The following is a 20390-nucleotide window of genomic DNA, read 5'->3' as shown; positions in this document are numbered from 1 at the left end:
CACTTTCATCAAGAGGCTCATTAGTTCTTTTTCACTTTCTGCCATAAGGGTGGTGTGTCATCCAGCCCAGTGTTTCTCATGATGTACTCTGCATATAAGTTAAATAAGCAGGGTGACAATATAAAGACTTGACATACTCCTTTTCCTATTTGGAACCAGTCTGTTGTTCCATGTCCAGTTCTAACTTGTTTCTTGAGCTGCATACAGGTTTCTCAAGAGACAGGTCAGGTGGTCTGGTATTTCCATCTCTTTCAGAATTTTCCAGTTTGTTGTGGTCCACCCAGTCAGAGGCTTTGGTATAGTGAATAAAGCAGAAGTAGATATTTTTCTGGAACTCTCTTGCTTTTTCGATGATCCAATGAATGTTGGCAATTTGATCTCCGGTTCCTCTACCTTTTCTAAATCCAGCTTGAACATCTGGAAGTTCACAGTTCACATATTGCTGAAGCCTGGCTAGGAGAATTTTGAGCATTACGTTGCTAGCGTGAGAGATGAGTGCAATTGTGCAGTAGTTTGAGCATTCTTTGGCATTGCCTTTCTTTGATATTGGAATGAAAACTGACCTTTTCCAATCCTGTGGCCACTGCTAAGTTTACCAAGTTTGCTGGCATATCGAGTGCAGCACTTTCACAGAATCATCTTTTAGGATTTGAAATAGCTCAACTAGAATTCCATCAACTCCACTAGCTTTATTTGTAGTGATGCTTCCTAAGGCCCACTTGACTTCACATTCCAGGATGTCTGGATCTAGGTGAGTGATCACACCCATCATGATTATCTGGGTCATGAATATCTTTTTTTGTATAGTTCTTCTGTATATTCTCGCGACCTCTTCTTAGTTATCTTCTGCTTCTGTTAGGTCCATACCATTTCTGTCCTTTATTGAGCCCATTTTTGCATGAAACGTTCCCTTGGTATCTCTAATTGTCTTGAAGAGTTCTCTAGTCTTTCCCATTCTATTGTTTTCCTCTATTTCTTTGCATTGATCACTGAGGAAGGCTTTCTTATCTCTTCTTGCTATTCTTTGGAACTCTGCATTCAAATGGGAATATCTTTCCTTTTCTCCTTTGCCTTTCCCTTCTCTTCTATTCACAGCTATTTGTTAAGGCCTCCTCAGACAACCATTTTGCCTTTCTGCATTTCTTTTCCTTGGGGATGGTCTTGATCCTCCAGTACTTATTCAGACAGTTTTCCAAAGTAGCTGTGAATTTCACATTCCTACCAGAAATAAGAGTTCCAGTTGATGCACATCCTTACAGACATGGTCTTTACAGTCTGATTTTAGCCCCTCTAGTAAGGATAAAGTGGTTTCTCACTGTAATTTTATTTTTCCCTGAGGGTCTTTTCAAGTGTTTATTGGCTATTAATATATCTTCTTTTGTGAAGTATCTGCTCAAAGTTTTGACCCACTTTTTAAAAACTGGGTTGTCTTAGAGTTCTAAAAGAACACTACACTACAGTTATTTTCTCCCATTCTGCCTTGCCTTTTCACTTTCTTTCTGCTGTTTTTCAAATAGCAGTTTTTAATTTTGATCATTTTTTTTAAATGCTTCAAATTTTTTGTGTCTTATCAAAGAATCATTGCCTACCTCACGACTGTAGAAATGTTTTCTATTTTCTTCTAAAAGTTTTATACTTTGGGGCTTTTAACTTATGCTTATGATCCATTTAGAATTAGATGTGTGTAAATTGTGATATAAGGGGTCAACATTCATATTCTTCTGTATGGATAACTCTTTGCTACAGCATCATTTCTTGAAAAGAATTTAATTTCCCCATTGAATTGTGTGACATCTTGTCAAAAATATTTAGTAAGAATGTATGTGTAGGTACATTTTTGTTCCACTGATCCTATTATCTAATTTCTCAATACCACACGGTCTTATTTTTGTCTCTTGAAAATAAATATTGAAATCCAGAAGTGTTAACTGTTCCACCCTTGGTTTTCTTCCAAATCACTTTAAATATTCCACATAAGTTTTGGTAGTTCCATAAACATTTTATAATCAGCTAGTCAATTTTATCCAAAGGGATGCAACTGCTGGGATTCAACTGATTGGAATTACATTCAACCTACCAATACATTTGGGGAGAACTGGTCTAATAGTATTCTCTAGAAATATCTATGACCAATGTATATTTTTCTATATCCTTTGTTCTTTTTAATTTTTTTTTCTTTTTAATTTCTTAAATGTTTTCAGTGTAGATATTTTTAAACAGTTTCTAAAAACTTATTCCTAAATATTTTGTTTTTGATGCTGTTACAAATGGAATTTTTTACATTTTTTGAATTTTGCTGCTTGTATATAAAACTGATTTTTAAAAAACATAAAACCTTATGTCCAACAATCTTGCTAAATTCTGTTATTAGTTCCAATAGCTGTTTTGTAAATTCCAGGTTATTTACATAATCATGTCATCTGCAAATAGAAAAAAACGTAATCCTTGCTTTCTATTGATTATGCCTTTTATCTTTTTATTCTTCTCGCCCTCCAACAATGCACGTTTTACCTGCTCAATCTTGAAAAGTAATTCAAAAGTGAGTCATGCCAGAAAATTCAAAAAACTAAAACACAATGATTTTCTTTAAAAAAAAAAAAAAAGAAGAAAAAACAAAAAAAATCTGGCCAAAGAGTTCATTTAAAAAAAGAAAAACCCGGGCGATTCGTGCCAACCAGGCCGCCAGCCGGTGCCGCCCGCTCCTGCTCCATCGCCCGGGCCCTGGCGGCTCCACCCCTGCCTCCACCCTCTGACTGAGCTTTGCATGTTCCACTAACCCAGGGAGGTGGCGGGTGGAGGCACCCGGCTTCGGCTGCCTCCGAGGGCAGAACACTAACCTGACCACGGCGGGCCTGCCGCGCTCGCCCCAATAAAAGCAATTCCAACCTCAAAAAAAAAAAAAAAAAAAAAAAAAAAAAAAGAAAAAAAATTTTTTTTGTTAGATGAAGAAAGGAACACTGATTCTAGGACAAAAAGATACAACTCAGTCACAAATTATGTAACAATAAAGCAAAAAATTATTATATGTACGCCCTTAAATCAAAAACCTAAGACTATATATGGGCTTCCCTGGCTCAGGCAGTAAAGAATGTGTCTGCGATGCAAGAGACCTGGGTTTGATCCCTGGGTCTACAAGATCCTCTGGAGAAGGAAATAGCTACCCACTCTAGTATTCTTGCCTGGAGAATCCCATGGACAGGGAAGCCTGGCAGATTTTAGTCCTTGGAGTCGTAAAGAGTCAGACACGACTGAGTGACTAACACTTTTCATTTTCACGACTATATATAACATCAGCACTGTTATCACTAGTATCAAAGCTAGAATTAAGAAAAAATTAATTCTGCACAAATCCTTCTGACCTCTCATCATGTTCTCCTGTTTAACAGTAAGTAACTTTCTACTGAGCACTGAATGTGTTTGTACTAGGATCTTCTAATCCTCACCAGACTCTCACGTACTAATTCCATCTCCATTTCACATGTGAGGAAATTAAGACCAGGAGGGACTGAATCTAACAAAGATCAGTCAGATTAAGTGGCAGGGTGAGGATAAGAACTAAGTCTGACCCTACAACCTATGGTAATCTTAATACATACAAGATACTTAAACCTCTATCACTGGCCCATATAACATGTTACTTTAGCCACATAAATTTAAAACAAACAGTAATATCAGTGCCTTTTCCCCCACCAAAACTCTACCATGATATTTTGCCTTGTTCCAAAAGGAACTTGATGCTATTGATACTTTATTAAGTAAGCAGTGTCAAAGTAACAAAATACACCTACTGGTTTCGGCATTTTTCTTCTCTTTATGTCACCCTCTTCGAAAATTCTTCAGTTTTATGAATTCTCTTTTATGCCTGTTAAAGAAAAGAAAGCATAATTGATCTATTTTTTATATAATAATGTTAACAATATAATTAGTACAGATTAAATAAAATTTTAAACTCACATTTTAAAATGTTAACAATTAACGCGGAGTTCTCATTTTATTCTGATTTTAAAGTCTTCTATTATTTCTCATGCTTTAAAAATACTTACATTGGTGATTTAAAATAGCACACATCTCAAACAACATACTATATAAAAATATAAAAGCATCCTGATTATCAACTAAAAATTTATTTAATTACAGATAACACATAGTAAAAGGAAAGATTACTAAGAGCCCAAATTCTCTCTTTCCGAGTCAAGTTCTCCCCTGTGCCCAGACTGGTAGAGAGAGGGATAGCAGAGAACTGATTCAGAGTCTAAAGAAATCAACTCCAGAACACTTTTCAACCCTTTTTCTACACTGACAAAGACAAAAAAGGAAATACTGATTAATGTAAACTACACAAAGATAAACTTTTAAAGAAAATTATTTTTCCTGCTTGAAAATTTAAAAGTCCAAGTAGAGACACATATATGTTAACAGTAACTTTTCCACCTAAGGTGGATATAAACAGTCTTAGTCTGCACACTAGCAACTGGCATGCTACTCACCAGCAAGAAAATGGCCTTCCCTGAAGTACAGAACTATCCTTAAAACCAACGTTAAATTATATCTTCACCCACTAAGACAACAGAACTAAATCTTAATCCAGGGAAAACATGCTATTTTAGGGTAAATGTCTTTACAAACATCTAACAAAATTGGGTTTTCCCCCTATAAAACTACCAAAAGATCTAAAATTCTTAACCATTTAACTGTCCAGGAAAAAAAATTATTATCATTCCAATTTGAAAACCTATTGTAAGAAGTATATAATTACCTGAAAATCACTATATACAAGTAGTATCTGTCAAGAACTTTTATTCATTACACTATGAACTACTGATAAACATACGATTAATTTTGAATTTAAAAAATGTATTATCAACTCCCTTTTAAGATACTACTTTAATAAAAACGAAAATTCTTCATATTAAAATAAAAACAAAGGATCAAAATAAAGTCATTTCTCTAAATTTTAGCTGATCACATGTTAATAAACCTCCCTACAAGAGGGAACTTCATCATGAGAAATTTCTCAACCTGATACAATGGGGTACGAAATTCAGTGAGAAGCATGAAGTATCTCATCTCTCTCTTACTGCTTAACTCTTAACTAGGAAATGACAGATACTCTGCTATCTACGATCACCTTACTTTCATTAAATAACTTTACTGTACTTCAGTCCTAGCTTCCACTTCTAAATCCTCTTTTTAATCTCTACTATCAGATCATCTCAGGTCTTAAAACAGCCTCATAACCAACTTTTTACACCATTTTAACCTAGTAACTCCTAAATCTGTATCTTTATAGTCTTGCTTAGTTAACTTGGCTTTTTAATTTCTTAAAGGTTTTCAATGTAGAGATTCTAAACAGTTTCTGAAAACTTATTCCTAAATATTTTATGTTTTTGATGCTGTTACAAATGGAATTTTTACATTTTTTGAATTATGCTGCTTGTATATAAAACTGATTTTTAAAAAACATAAAACCTTATGTCCAACAATCTTGCTAAATTCTGTTATTAGTTCTAACAGCTGTTTTGTAAATTCCAGGTTATTTACATAATCATGTCATCTGCAAATAGAAAAAAACGTAATCCTTGCTTTCTATTGATTATACCTTTATCTTTTTATTCTTCTCTCCCTCCAACAATGCACCTTTTACCTGCTCAATCTTGAAAAGTAATTCAAAAGTGACAGTCATGCCAGAAAATTCAAAAAACAAAAAAACAATGATTTTCTTCACACACAAAAAAACTGACGAAAAAGTTCATTAAAAAAAGAAAAAAAAATTTTGTTAGATGAAGAAAGGAACACTGATCCTAGGATAAAAAGATAAACCTCAGTCACAAATTATATAATAATAAAACAAAAAATTATTATATGTACGCCCTTAAATCAAAAACCTAAGATTATATATGGGCTTCCCTGGCTCAGGCAGTAAAGAATGTGTCTGCGATGCAAGAGACCTGGGTTTGATGTCTTATATTTAAAACTCTACTATTTTTCTGTACCACTTTCATTATTGTTTAAGTGCTTCAGTGTCCAATTATAATTTCTACTCACTAGTAGGTTTTAAATTTTCAAATAGAATGGTTAGAGACCTGGGGGCAGAGTGCTGTCTTTTTATTATTTACTTCTACATTTATTATTTATTACAGTCAAAGAATTCATTCCCCTTATGTCTAGTGCTTGATCAGCTTAGTTTCTTTTTTGATTGTTCTGGATATAAATGAAAATAAAGTATGTCTGCATTTGATGAGTTAGAGCAAGCCGGATCAAGTATTTCAAGTTCTGTTTCCAGTCTCTCTCCTTTCAGTTTAGCCTGTAAGCTAAGTCACTCCAGCCGTCTCCGACTGTGTGCCACCCTGCGGACGGCAGCACGGAGCCGTCCATGGGATCCTCCAGGAATCCAACCTGTCTCTTAAGTCTCCTGCATTGGCAGGCGGGTTCTTTACCACTAGCGCCACCTAGGAAGTCCCTTCAGTTTAAGCTGATCAAATTGAGAAAAAATGTATTACATTTTCTCAACTGATAGTGGATGTTAATTTCTTCTTACAAAATGCCAGTTTTTTAATTTTATTTTTTATATGGTTTTAGGCTATGTTATTGGGCTTCCCTGGTGGCTCAGAATGTAACGAATCCATCTGCAATGCAGGAGACCTGGGTTTGATCCCTGGGTTGGGAAGATCCCCTGGAGAAGGGCATGGCAACCCACTCCAGCATTCTTGCCTGGAGAATCCCACGGATAGAGGAGCCTGGTGGGCTATATAGTCCATGGGGTCTCAAAGAGTCAGACACGACTGAGCAACCTAGCAAACAAGTAATGCTATGTTATTAGGTGAGTAAAGGTTTAGAACTATTGTATCTTTGTAATAAATACTTCCTTTTTTCATTCAGTAATAATTCAATAGCATATAAAAGTCTACATCAACTGTTATTCTCTCAGTATTTGGAAAATACTAGTTTTCTCATGGCCTCTATTACTGACAAAAAGTCTGTTGTCAATTTAATTTATTCCAGGTATGCTTTTTCTCTCTGCTTTTCTTTAAGATTGTGTGTGTGAGCACATTCTTCAGATTTGCTTCTATTTCTCTTGCTGAGGATTTGGTAAGCTTTCTTATTCTGAAGATTCATGCTTTTCTCAAACTGTGGAAAATTGTTAGCCACTGTCTCTCCCAGTCAGCAATTCTTTAATTAGATACATAATGACTGTCTTGTTTTCTAATCCATGCCTACATATTCATATTTTTCATCTCTTTACCTTTCTGTGTAACACTCCTCCAGTCACTAATTCTATGCAGGTGTTCTTAATGTTTTACCTGTCCACTATATTAAATTTTAAGTGATTATATAAACTTCCAAAAATTCACTTTTAGTCTCTTAAAAAAATTTTCAATGCTATACTATTTTATAATTTGCTTGGAATCCTTTTATCCCTACAATGTTTATTTTATATCCCTATTAAATTTTGTTTCCAGTTCATTATGACTTGTTTCTTTATGGAGTTTATAATTTTGGTCAGAAAGCTCACGTCCCTAACCCACTCCTCAGTGTGGCATTTCTGTAAGCCCTGAGCTGTCTATGTAACCTTACAGAGGTTATTTCAGCTCCTACCAGAGTACAGTACCAGAAATTTTAATTGCCCTAGATCAATCTTCTCTTCAAGAAAATTAAGAGATACTAAGGGAACATTTCATGCAAAGATGGGCACAATAAAGGACAGAAACGGCATGGACCTAACAGATGCAGAAGGGATTAAGATGACACGGCAAGAATACAAAGAACTATACAAAAAAGGTCTTAATGACCCAGATAACCACAGTGGAGTGGTCACTTAGCTAGAGCCAGATATCCTGGAGGGTGAAGTGGGCCTTAGGAAGCATCATGAATAACAAAGCTAGTGGAGGTGATGCAATTCCAGTTGAGCTATTTCAAATCCTAAAAGATGATGCTGTTGAAGTGCTGCACTCAACATGCCAGCCAATTTGGAAAACTCAGCAGTGACCACAGGACTGGAAAAAGTCAGTTTTCATTCCAATCCCAAAGAATTTCAAACTACCATACAACTGAGCCCATTTCACATGCTAGCAAGGTAATGCTCAAAATCCATCAAGCTAGGCTTCAACAGTCCATGAACCAAGAACTTTCAGATGTATAAGCTGGATTTAGAAAAGGCAGAGGAACCAGAGAAAAGGCAGAGAAAACAGAGATCCAATTGCCAGTATCTGTTGAGTCATAGAAAAAGCAAGGGAATTCCAGAAAAACATCTACTTCTGCTTCACTGACTACACTAAAGCCTCTGACTGTATGGATCACAACTAACTGTGGAAAATTCTTAAAGAGATGGGAATACCAGACCACCTTACCTGCCTCCTGAGAAACTTATATTCAGGACACGTAGCAACAGTTAGAACCAGAAATGCAACAATGGACTGGTTCAAAATTGGGAAAGGAGTAAGTCAAGGCTGTATACTGTCACCCTGCTTATTTAACTTCTATGCAGAGTACATCATGCAACATACTGGGCTGGATGACTCACAAGCTGGAATCAAGACTGCCGGAAAAAATATCAGCAACTTCAGATATGCGATGATATCACTCTAATGACAGGAAGTGAAGAGAAACTCAAGGAATTCTTGATGAGGGTAAAAAGGAGAGTGAAAAAGCCAGCTTAAAATTTAACATTCAAAAAACTAAGATCACGGGCATCTGGTCCCATCACTTCACGGCAAATAGGATGGGAAAACATAGAAATAGAGACAGATTTTATTTTCCTGGGCTCCAAAATCACTGTGGATGGTAACTGCAGTCATGAAATTAAAAGACGATTGCTCCTTGGAAGAAAAGCTATGACAAACCTAGTGAAAGTCACTCAGTCGTGTCTGACTCTTTGCAACCCCATGGACTATACAGTCCATGGAATCCTTCAGGCCAGAATACTGGAGTGGGTAGCCATTCCCTTCTCCAGGGAATGTTCCCAACCCAGGGATCGAACCCAGATCTCCCACACTGCAGAAGGATTCCTTACCAGCTGAGCCACAAAGGAAGCCCCATGAAAAACCTAGATCGTATAATAAAAAACAGAAACATCCATTTTCACTTTTTGAAATTTTTTATATAAATTGCATGGCGCAAGGCTATGTAACAATCTTGCATTTTATGACAAATATTTATTTCTGTTAAACTGAATATACAATTATTGTTCCCTAGGCAACCAACTTTTGCTTATAACTACAATTTCACGTTAACAAAACACAGACGGTGAAAAGACAACTTTGATTGTATAGATCTAATTACAATAATAAATAAAATAATCTATACAAAAAAAAAAAAAAAAAGGCAGAGACATCACTTTGCTGACAAAAGTCCATATAGTCAAAGCTATGGTTTTTCCAGTAGTCATGTACGGATGTGAGAGGTGGACCATTAAAAAGGCTGAGTGCCAAAGAATTAATGCTTTCGAATTATGGTGCTGGAAAAGACTCCTGAGAATCCCTTGGACTGCAAGGAGATCAAACCAGTCAATCCTAAAGGAAATCAATCCTGAATATACATTGGAAGAGGCTGATGCTGAAGCACTCCTAAACTCTGGCCAGCTGATACAAAGAGCCCACTCAGTGGAAAAGACCCTGATGCTGGGAAAGACTGAGGGCAGGAGGATAAGGCGGCAACAAAGGATGAGATGGTTGGATGGCATCACCGAATGAATGGATATGAGTTTGAGCAAACTCTGGGAGACAGGACAATTCACTGGGTCCCAAAGAGTCAGACAGTACTTAGAAAATGAACAACTGATCAATTTTTACACTCTTGATTTAGCACTCTATTACCATATCAGACCCCATGGCCACACCCTAGAGAAGTTAGCAGATCCTCAAGACAGCTTGCTCCTGTCCTGATGATTGTTGGTTGCTAAACCATATGGCTGCTGAGCCCTGCCTGTGCCAGATCTCACTGGTAAAGAAGAACAAAGGGGAGAAGTGAGCATTACTTGCATGCCAGACTATAAACTAAGTTAAAGCACTCAAATTACAGCAAGAGTATTCATCAAACATAGGGTCAGCTAGGCAGGTAAATAAACATCATGTACATAAGGTTTTGCAGAATTTCTTAAAGTTACGTATTAATCAAATACTGGAATTAAAAAAGGTAAATAAAAAATGTAATTTTTGTATTTAACAAAAAAGTTAAAGGTAAATAACTAAGCTTCCTTTTCCCTAAAGAAATAATTTATCCAAGTTTGTCATAGTAGAGTTACTTCAAATTACACTCTTTAGAAAAGCACTTTTCAAGCAAAATAACCCTACTGAAGTTTTAGGTTTAGTATGAACACTCTGGTGACATAAAAGAACAAATATATCTTGGCTCACATATACAAAACCAGGTTTACACACATGCTAAGTAAGCTTTTAAAATCTCCAACAAGCCTAACTGATCTGTATGAACTGCGGAAAGTGACTAGCCTAACAAAAAGCTTCTGCAAATAAGGATATAGTTGACTTCTAAAGGAAGTTTCTAAAATAATATTTTCAGACCAGTGTTCTCTCTTGAAAATCAAGTAGCATCATAAACTGACTCCATATTTCTGGAAAATAAGTTGTCAATATATAACAAAAGCAACAAAGCTTCTCTGAACAGGAAATCTACTTTGGAGTACACTCCAGATAAATAAATATACAAAACAAAGAAAACTGTACTAAGATATTCTCGGTAGTACAATGATATTATAACAGCCAATGATTAAAATCAAAGTCACAATTAAAGTAATGTTGAAATTACATGATAAAGATGGACAAACTGTGTCAACATTTACGTAAGGATAAGTAAAAATGTAGAATACATAGCCATCTATTGTAACTAACTAAAAAAGCAGGTATCCTTACAAAGGATTTTGGGTATAGAGAACTGAGCATTTAATACTAACCAGAGTCTTATTTTTCACTGTTACTAATTTTAAAAATCAAATAAGAATTTAAAAAATATATTTGACTACATACCAATTTATTCCTATCATGGTATACATAAGAATTCTACCTTAAATTTTTTAGGATGAAGCTGTGTATAAATGTAGTTAAATCCTAAGATTTTAGCCAATTTAGGGATCATGAAAAAGTATTTATCATAATATTATTCAACCTCAATAGTACATTTCTAGTCCTCCTATGATTATATTAGCACATTTTTCCCCTTGAAAATGGCACCTGTTAGTAGCAGACTGAACAATTTAATAAAATGTCACATGAAAAGCCAAGGTAACTAGATACATGTCCTCAGTTTATACCTCTAACTGGTTCATATTGAAAACTGTTTCACTGCCTTCCTTTCTTCTCTAGAAAAATGATAGCATATAATCACTTAACCACTGTATATCAAAGATATATAATAAAAACAAACTCTTCTCCCCTTACCCTCATAATAAATAATTATTGAAAAAAAATTTACTCCTCCTTCCCTGCTCTTTCTAAATTTCTTAGTGGTCTCACCCAACCTCTTTTCCACACAGGCTCCCACAGAAGCAATGAAGCGGTCATGGCAAACAGTATTAAGAGATGCCGCCAACATACACATCTCATTTCCAGAAAATGCATGAACATGTACTCAAACACAGTGCCACATTTCAGAGACAAAACATTCACATAAAACTTTCTCTTCTTCGGTCCTTTAACTCTGAGGGTGACCCTAAACAGCTTCTTTTCTTCCGTACAATGGAAAAAACAGCCTCACACTTAACACCTCAAGCTCTACTAATCCACGGCACAACGGCGGACTCTCCCCACCTGTCAGGTGGTAAAACAGGTGCTAAGTCTGTCCATATTGGGCCTACAATGACGCTTCAATAATTTATATGAGGATGCCTAATTTTATTCTTAAGATACTCTTTTCCCCAAGCATAACTATACTTTTTTTTCCCTGTCTTTTGAGACCTCATCTCTGAATATAAATGTGGTCTCTCCACAGACCATAAAATTACAAAAGGATTCCTCTGTCACATTACTGGGGGATTGAGAAGCAGTATAACAAAATACAAACTGAATTAATAAGGTAATTCTGACAGTCAAATTAATGCAATAATGGCATTTACCAAAAAAGTTCTTAATCACTTTTTCCCCCCAACATGGTACCTCCGGTAAAGTCTATGAACTCCTTCCTAGAAAAGTATCTTTTAGATACATAAAATACACAGTATCACATAAAAAGCCAATTATATTGAACTATAACTATCAAAATATAAAGTGCACAAATTTATGATACAGTAAATTATGTGCTTTATTAATGTTTAAATAAATATCTACCAGTGCATCTAATAATTAAACTTTAAGTAATGACGGGTATTAAACATCATTCTGAGACCTACGACAATAATGCATCATGAAAATATTACAATTTCTATTGGAAACAGTCTCTGCTACTGCTGTCCACATTCATAATGGAAGAAAACATGTAAAGATGTTAAGTTTTCTCTCTATTCAAGTTTACAGACCTACAGTATTAAAACCTCAAATATACAAAGAACTGTTTATTAAATTTTTTAGCTCTGTTAAGTACTGAATCTAACAGCAGTAATAATGTACTTTACCTACATAATGCCATGACTTTCCAAGAGAAGCAGAGGACAAGAATTTTAGCTCCAAAAAGAAATAAGGCCAAAAGCAAGGACAAGGGTAGTAAATGGAATTATTTGCAGAAAGTTCACTCTTCAGCCACTTTACCTACATTATCTAATCTTCCTAATAAATGCCCTTCCTCCTTCTGACCAAGGTAAGAATCACAATCCCTTGTTCTTCTAACTAAGCGAATGAAGATCCAAATCAGTCACTTGCCCAAGGTAAAAAGGCCAGTCAACAAAGTCAGAAGTCCTCTTTGTCCAAGTTCTGTGCTCTTTTGGCTATCCTATTCTGCCTTCCTCTGACATTATTCTAGAGAAGCTCATCCCAATGACCAGAGCATTTCAAGAAGTTAAAGCTCTTTCCTCTATTGTTTTCAGGTCAAAAACACTACTTCTAAAGATGCTGTAAGTGCACATTAATATTGATATAATTACCTTTGTAATCTAATTTTCTGTAAGGAAGACAGGCAGTTCTAAATAAGGTATTAAGTACTTGCTTATGTAGGAAGTGATTTCTGTTCAAGGAAATAAAATATTCAACATTTTGAGCAATATACACATTACTGGAAATGCAAAGCATTTCTAGAACCTAAAACAAACATAAAGCAGAAAGCTAAGTTTTACACTGAATTTAAATTCTTTTCTAAATGAATTTTTTAAACTTAAAAAAGAGAAAACATTATATTTGTATTGTTTCCTAGGAGGGCAGAAAAACAACATAGTACCATTTGCAAAAACTAATTTTAAATGCTAAAAGGTAAGAAAGCTAAATCCAGTCCAGTTTCTTCACTTTACACTTAAGGAAACATCAAAAATTCATATAATAAATGTTTAAAAATGGGAAAACAAAGACAGGTTCGTGTAAGTTTCCTAGATACAGGAAAGAAACGTCTTAAACTGACCTGAGGAATCCTCTCCACATGTTTTGAAACACCAGCTATTACAGTAACTTAATTTTCAAAGCAGAACAAAGTCTGTATGTTTCTGAAATATCTTTAAAATTAGACAGTACTTTGTCATGCAGTCAGAAAGGTTACATGGCAGTCCTAGTGAGTTTCTAACTTTTGAGATATTCGATCTCCCTTCTGAGAAAATGGAATGGTGTCTGGCTCACAGTAGGGCCTCAGATGTTATTAAATTAAGTACATAATATTCACTGGAACTTTTCTGTTGATTATTATCAAGGTCAATTATTTTCCTCTCAGATGAGTGAACTAGTAAGCAAAAGGCTACAAGAAACAGCAACCATGAATACTGGGGGAAAAATAAAAACCCCTAACTAGGTCTTCCAAATTCAGGCCTTTATCATCCCACTTAAGACTCTTTCAATAATCTCATTTGACAATCAAATTTAAAGGCCAGTTAATTTGACACATCTAATAATATCTATAATTGTCATATAGACTTCCCTGGTGGCTCAGATAGTAAAGCATCTACCTACAATGCAGGAGACCCGGGTTCAATCCCTGGGTTGGGAAGATCTTCTGGAGAAGGAAATGACAACCCACTCCAGTATTCTTGTCTGGAAAATCCCATGGATGGAGGAACCTAGTAGGCTACAGTCCATGGGGTCACAGAGAGCCAGACATGACTGAGTGACTTCACTTTCACTTTTTCACTTTTATTGTCATACTGCTTAGCAATTAGATATAAATGGTAAGCACTTTAGGTATACAGTCACCTCTTGGTACCCACAGGGAATTGGTTCCAGGACCCTCCTGCAGACACCAAAATCTAAAAATGTTCAAGCCCCTTATACGAAATACATGTACATGTACATCTTTATACATATGTGGGCTTCCCAGATGGCACTAGTGGTAAAGAACCCACCTGCCAATGTAGGAGACATAACAGACTCGGGTTCAATCCCTGAGTTGGGAAGATCCCCTGGAGGAGAGCAGGGCAACCCATTCCAGTATTCTTGCCTGGAGAATTCTAGGGACAGAGGAGCCTGGCAGGCTACAATCCATAGGGTCGCAAAGAGTTGAACACAACGGAAGAGACTTTAAATTAAAATATTAAATAAAAATGAAATTAAAAGAAGCTTGCTCCTTGGAAGAAAAGTTAAGACAAACCTAGAGAGCATATTAAAAAGCAGAGACGTTACTTTACCAACATACGTCCATCTAGCCAAGGCTATGGTTTTTCCAGCAGTCATGTATGGATGTGAGATTGGACTATAAAGAAAGCTGAGTGCTGAAGAATTGATGCTTTTGAACTGTGGTGTTGGAGAAGACTCTTGAGAGTCCCTTGGACTGCAAGGAGATCCAACCAGTCCATCCTAAAGGAAATCAGTCCTGATTATTCACTGGAAGGACTGATGCTGAAGCTGAAACTCCAATACTTTGGCCACCTTTTGCGAAGAACTGACTGACTGGAAAAGACCCTGATGCTGGGAAAGACTGAAGGCAGGAGAAGGGGACAACAGAGGATGAGATGGTTGGATGGCATAATGGACATAAGTCTGAGTAAACTCTGGGAGCTGGTGATGGACAGGGAGGCCTGGCATGCTGCAGTCCATGGGGTCGCAGAGACGGACGTAACTAAGTGAATGAACTGAACTGAAGAGACTTTGCATGCACACACATATAGTTTACATATACATGTAAACTATACCTGCATATAACCTATACACATCCTCCCACATACTTTAAATTATCCCTACATTACTTATAATACCTAATACAATGTAAATACTATGTAAATACAATGTTAAGTGCTATGTAAATCATTGTAAATACAATGTAAATGCTATATAAATACTTGCCAGCGTGTAGCAAATTCAAGTTTAACTTTTTGGAACTTTCAGAATTCTTCCCCACCCCCACAGAATATTTTCAGTCAAGGTTCGGAAAACGCACAGATTTAGAGTGCCAACTTTGCTTAATAACCAAGCTAGAATTTTATAGTTTCCTTCAGTCTAGAATCTAGAAACAGCTTAAATATCAAGACTGCTAAGGATGGCTAGTCCTTAGTTTAGTCCATCCCACACTCTCGATAAAAGTCAAGGCGTGACTGGATTCAATTAACCGGGGCTGAGATCTCCATTCTCCCTTTTAATGGTCCCTCTATTACACTTGTGCCCACATCATTCTGAGTACTACCAGGATTTCTGATTACAAAAAATTACTCTGGTTATAAAAAGGTTATTAGCTAATTTAAAGAAACACAAGTTTTTTTTAGTACAAAACAAAAAGAATTCGCATCACAAAAAACTGTACTTACAATGCTGTTACACCGAATATGAATTACAGTTTATATACACAAAGAGCATTTAAATACACTTCATGGTATATAAAATGGCACGAATATATTCCCATTAAAGTGTGATGGTCTCATTATCTTACTTAACAAGTGCAAAGAGTATCTGGCATGTGATTATAAACGTCCAAATGTATGAATGATACCTGAAAACAGGAGTCAGCAAACTTTTTTGCAAAGGGCCAGGTTAAGTAAACCTTTTAGGTTTGGTGGCCCACAAAGCCTCTGTTGCAACTACTCTCTGTTGTAGCACAATAGCAACCACAGACAACAGGGAAACCAATGAGCTATCATGTGTTGAAATAAAATTTTATTTACAAAAACAGGTAGTGGGCTGAATTTAGTCTACAAAGTAACTTGTTGATCTCTTCTTAACAGTAAAGAGAATGTCATTTTGAAATAAATCAACTTTACTAGAACTAAAACTGTTTATTTTCAAATATAAGTAAATGATGCAGAAAAGCAGAAAAGAAACAATGTTTCTAGACCATTCTGTTCATATTAGATCACCAGATTGTAAAAGAAAGTCCAATGACCTTATTGATATATATAACTAGCCTCTATAAAATGTACTTTAGAATTCTGCTGAAAGGTAACTGATATTGCAATAGCAGAAAAAATTAAAATTCTATGAATGTGCAAGACTTTCTATACATATTGGCTATTCAAAAATACAAAACAAAAAAGCACACCTATACAGGGACTTCCCTGGTAGTCCAGCAGTTAAGAGTCCACCTTCCAAAGAAGGAGAAGGAACTAGGATCCCACATGCCACAGGGCAACTAGGCCTGCAGGTCACAATTACAGAGCTCACTCGCTCTGGAGCCCATGCGCTTCAATCAGAAGCCCCTGCTCACCAAGGAAAGATCCCTCATGCAGCACAAAGACACCATGTGCTGCAACTAAGGCCCAATGCACTCAAAAATGAATAATATTAAAGAAAAAAAAAAACCTATACAAATACTAACCTGAGAAAAACCCTCTCTCTAAGAAGATAAAGACTGGATTCACTATTAAAAGGAAAGAAGAAATAAACAAGTGAATCACATGAACCACATTTTCTTTACAAACAGTTTCCAGGTAAAAACCTGTATCTATCATTGGGACATTTCACTATCCAAAATCATAAACCCTTTTTTAAAGGATATTTTCCAGTGTCAGTTATATACCATACCCTAGGAAGAAAACAAAGTGAGTTCACCTTCAATCATGAAAAAAATTTACACAGGTACGTAAACACTTCTTATAGGAAATTCCATTGATTTCAAATGATGAAAATCCAAGAAATATTAAGTACTGAATACTCAACATGGTAATAAACAAACATCCTTTCACTGTTTGTTACAAAATAAGCTTACTTTTAAAGACTTTAAAATTGCAAATAAGGGATACATATAAAGTATGTATTTACCCTTCCATAAATATTGGCATTTTCTATTTACTAGGAATGGTTAAGAGCAATTACCTCTGAAAAACAAGACTGGAGGGTGTTCTGGGAAGTTGGGGAGAACTTTTAACATCTTTCTGTTTAACTTTGTCATAAAATTTATTAATTTTATAATCATGTAAAGTGGTTTAAAATACATGCAATGTAAATGAATATTGAAAAATATACCAAGAACTAATATAAACAGTAAAGCAGGATTCCTCTGAAAGAGGCTAGAAATTGAGGAAATCTCTGAGGTCAGACTGGCCACCTACCACTCAACAGATGAGCATATACTTGCTGCAGAAGTTAGGGAAGTTCCCTGAAGGGCTTCTGACACCATGAGGTTTAAAATCACCTTCTAAGAGTGGAATTTACAGCAATCCAATCCAGTTCCACTGACTCCAGTAAGCCAAGGGTAGTTATCAGGGTCCTGAGAAGAGCTACTGGTCTGTAGAATGTCCAAGCCATCCAAGAAAGGGTGACTTTCTTTACTTCCCAGATTGACACCAATCGCCTAATATTATATTAACTATTCTTTATCAAGTATGTTCTCCAACATAACTATCCTCACAGTCTTAACACGACACACTTTTTTAGGCTTTGGTCTTTGGGAAATATTGATTAAAATTTGTCATTTTGAAATGATGTATGTTACGTTGAATTAAGTTAAAAATAAATGAAAAAACTTGACTCCCATCCTAACTGAAGATTTCAGACTCCACCGTACCAGAAAATTACATTAGATTATATTAGAAGATTCAGATCTGAAATTAAGATAAAATACACAAAGACTTTCATTTCAACCGCCTGCCAAAGAGAAAAATGAATAATAAAATCCAATTCTGCTCCTGGGAATAGAGAAAGCAAAAAATCAAGAAATAACCCTTGTTCTCTGAGACTACTGAGTGTTAGCAAAAGAGAGAAAGAACAGCAATCTGTCATTTCTCACCACCACAGAAAAAAGATATCAAATTAATTTCCAGTTAATGCAAATGTCCAAAACAAAGGACAGACTAAACATACTTTCCCCATGCTGAAATTAATTTCAGTTCTGAGCCTCTCCTACGCTCTGCCATGCTTGGGAATACAGTAGTGAACAAAACGATGTATAATCCACAAGGGCAAGAAGTCAACATTCCTAAAAGCCACAAATTTTGTTTCATTTAAATAGACTGTAAAGAATTTCAATGTGTATCTATTCATCCCTCACTAAAAAAAAATTGTTTAATATCATTATGTATCTTTAAAAAGTAATTAAGCAAAAGAAACAAAGTGCAATTCATTTTACAAATGAATTACAATCCACTAACTTCAAAAGAAATGTTTTACGTTTTTACCACATTTGAGGTAATTATTAGTCTTTGGAAGATAATGCACACATGAAAATAATGTAATACTGAAAAAAATTTTAATGCAAACCTGAATATTAGTCTCTCTTCTTAACTCGAATAATGCTGTTATGGCAAATGGATTAAGCCATTATTTATCCAGCAAATGAACGGGGCAATTGTTCATTCAGAGCTCCATCCGACATAAAAAAAGAGTATTTAGTGCTCTAAAAAAAATGTATGCTCAGTAAACAATAGATTGCAATGCCTATTTTCGAGCGCTCGTTTATCAAACAAATGCTTACTATGTTAGGTATCTACATTTACACCATGCTTGTCTATTGTCACAGAACTCATTAAAATTTCGACAAAAATCTCAAGTAGATTTTAAAACATATCGTTGATGAAGCTGACTTTCAACACATTTCCAACCTCGCTAATAACCGACTTCTTAATGGTATTAAAAAAAAAAAAAAACGCTCAATACACGGTGTGAATAAAGAACCACGCTACATCTGTAGAGGATGTGATGTGCTCTATTTAAACTAAAATAATATAGTGCTTCCCCGACCGCCCCTTTCAAAGTTAGCCTGAGAATTACGTTTACAATTACGTTTACAACCCTTTAAACGAAGAGGGGACTGCAATGTACTCAACTTGTCTACTGGGATCTAAGATACAAAATCGGAGAAAGTTACGGGGCTCTGGGGGCGCCTGCAACTTCAGCAGCAGCAGCAGCAGCAGGTATGGCCGGGGCCGGAGCCGCCAGGGCCGCCGCGCGGGTGCGGGGGGCCGCTCGCGCCCCGAGCCCCGTCACGCAACCTCCCTCTCTCGCCACGGCGGAACTCACGCTCTCTAGTAATTCAACACCTTTACTCTCAAATCGGAGACCGGGGAGAAGTAATAATCCCTTCCCTACCACAGCAAAAAAAAAAGAAAAAAATGTCATTTTTCCTAAGCTTAAATCTGAATTCTCAAGACTGCCTAGAAGGGACGAGCCAGGCCGAGCCCGGGGCGGCGCCCGAGCGGCGGGAGCCCGACCGAGCCCGGGGCCGACGCTGAGGGCGGACCCGCGCCCGGGGGGGAGCAGCTCGCGGCGGCGAGTTCAGGCCGCGGCCGAGAGGCTGGCCAAGCCTCGCGGCATCCACGACCCCGGGAGCGGCCTGGCCGGCCGGACCGCTAGCACGAGCGTCGCCGCGGGCCTGGCGGCGAGGCCACCGGGCAGCACGGGGCGCCGGACTTCTCGCCGCCACCTCAGCGGCTGCGGCGGAGCCCGGGAGCGGCAGTGGGGGAAGGGAGCGCGCCGGCGGCTTACCTCAGGAGCGGGCGGCTCCTTCCCGCCGCGAGAGTGGCCGGGGCGCTGCGCGGCGGCGGCGGGCGTCGCGGCTGCGGCAGAGGGAGAGAGACAGAGAGAGGCGGCGGTGGAGCGAGCGCCGGGACGCCGGAGAGGAGAGGCACCGCCGCCACCGCAGACAGCTCCGCAATATGGCTGCCCGGCGGCTCCTCGAGGGAGAGGCGGGGCTGCCCCGCGCCCCGCGCCCCCCGCCTCCCCCTGCCGGCCGGCCGGCCTCGCGCCGCGGCCCGAGCGCCAACGCCGCTGCGGCGACCGCCGCCCGGCCGCCCGCGCCCCGCCCCGGCCCAGCCCCGCCCAGCCCCTCGGGCTAGCGGCCACTCGCCTGCCGGGGCGTCGCCCGGGGGAGGGAGGGTCTCCGTCCGGGGCGGGGACGCGCGAGGACCCGGCCGCGGCTCCGCAGTCCCGAGGGAACGGGGCCGAGAACTGGGG

At 37.7% G+C, this 20390-nt stretch overlaps 1 protein-coding gene across 2 annotated transcripts in view; it reads right to left on the bottom strand.

Annotated features, from left to right (window-relative positions):
• The window catches only part of RDX (radixin), a 102128-nt gene extending 81949 nt beyond the window's left edge, over positions 1-20179 (bottom strand). The window contains exons 1-2 of one of the 2 annotated variants that reach the window (XM_065945288.1): positions 19923-20179; positions 3789-3862 (exon numbers count right to left, since the gene is read on the bottom strand). In XM_065945288.1, coding sequence (XP_065801360.1) covers positions 3789-3800 — 12 coding nt within the window. In that variant the 5' untranslated portion in view covers positions 3801-3862; positions 19923-20179. The remainder of the gene's footprint in view (positions 1-3788; positions 3863-19922) is intronic. The other variant, XM_065945287.1, reaches the window with a different exon arrangement.
• Positions 20180-20390: the final 211 nt, after the last annotated feature.

Source organism: Muntiacus reevesi, chromosome 9, assembly GCF_963930625.1.
Source record: "Muntiacus reevesi chromosome 9, mMunRee1.1, whole genome shotgun sequence".
In the NCBI taxonomy this organism is placed as follows: domain Eukaryota; kingdom Metazoa; phylum Chordata; class Mammalia; order Artiodactyla; family Cervidae; genus Muntiacus; species Muntiacus reevesi.
The sequence above is the reverse complement of the archived record's forward strand: the minus strand, read 5'-3'. Positions and strand labels throughout refer to the sequence as shown.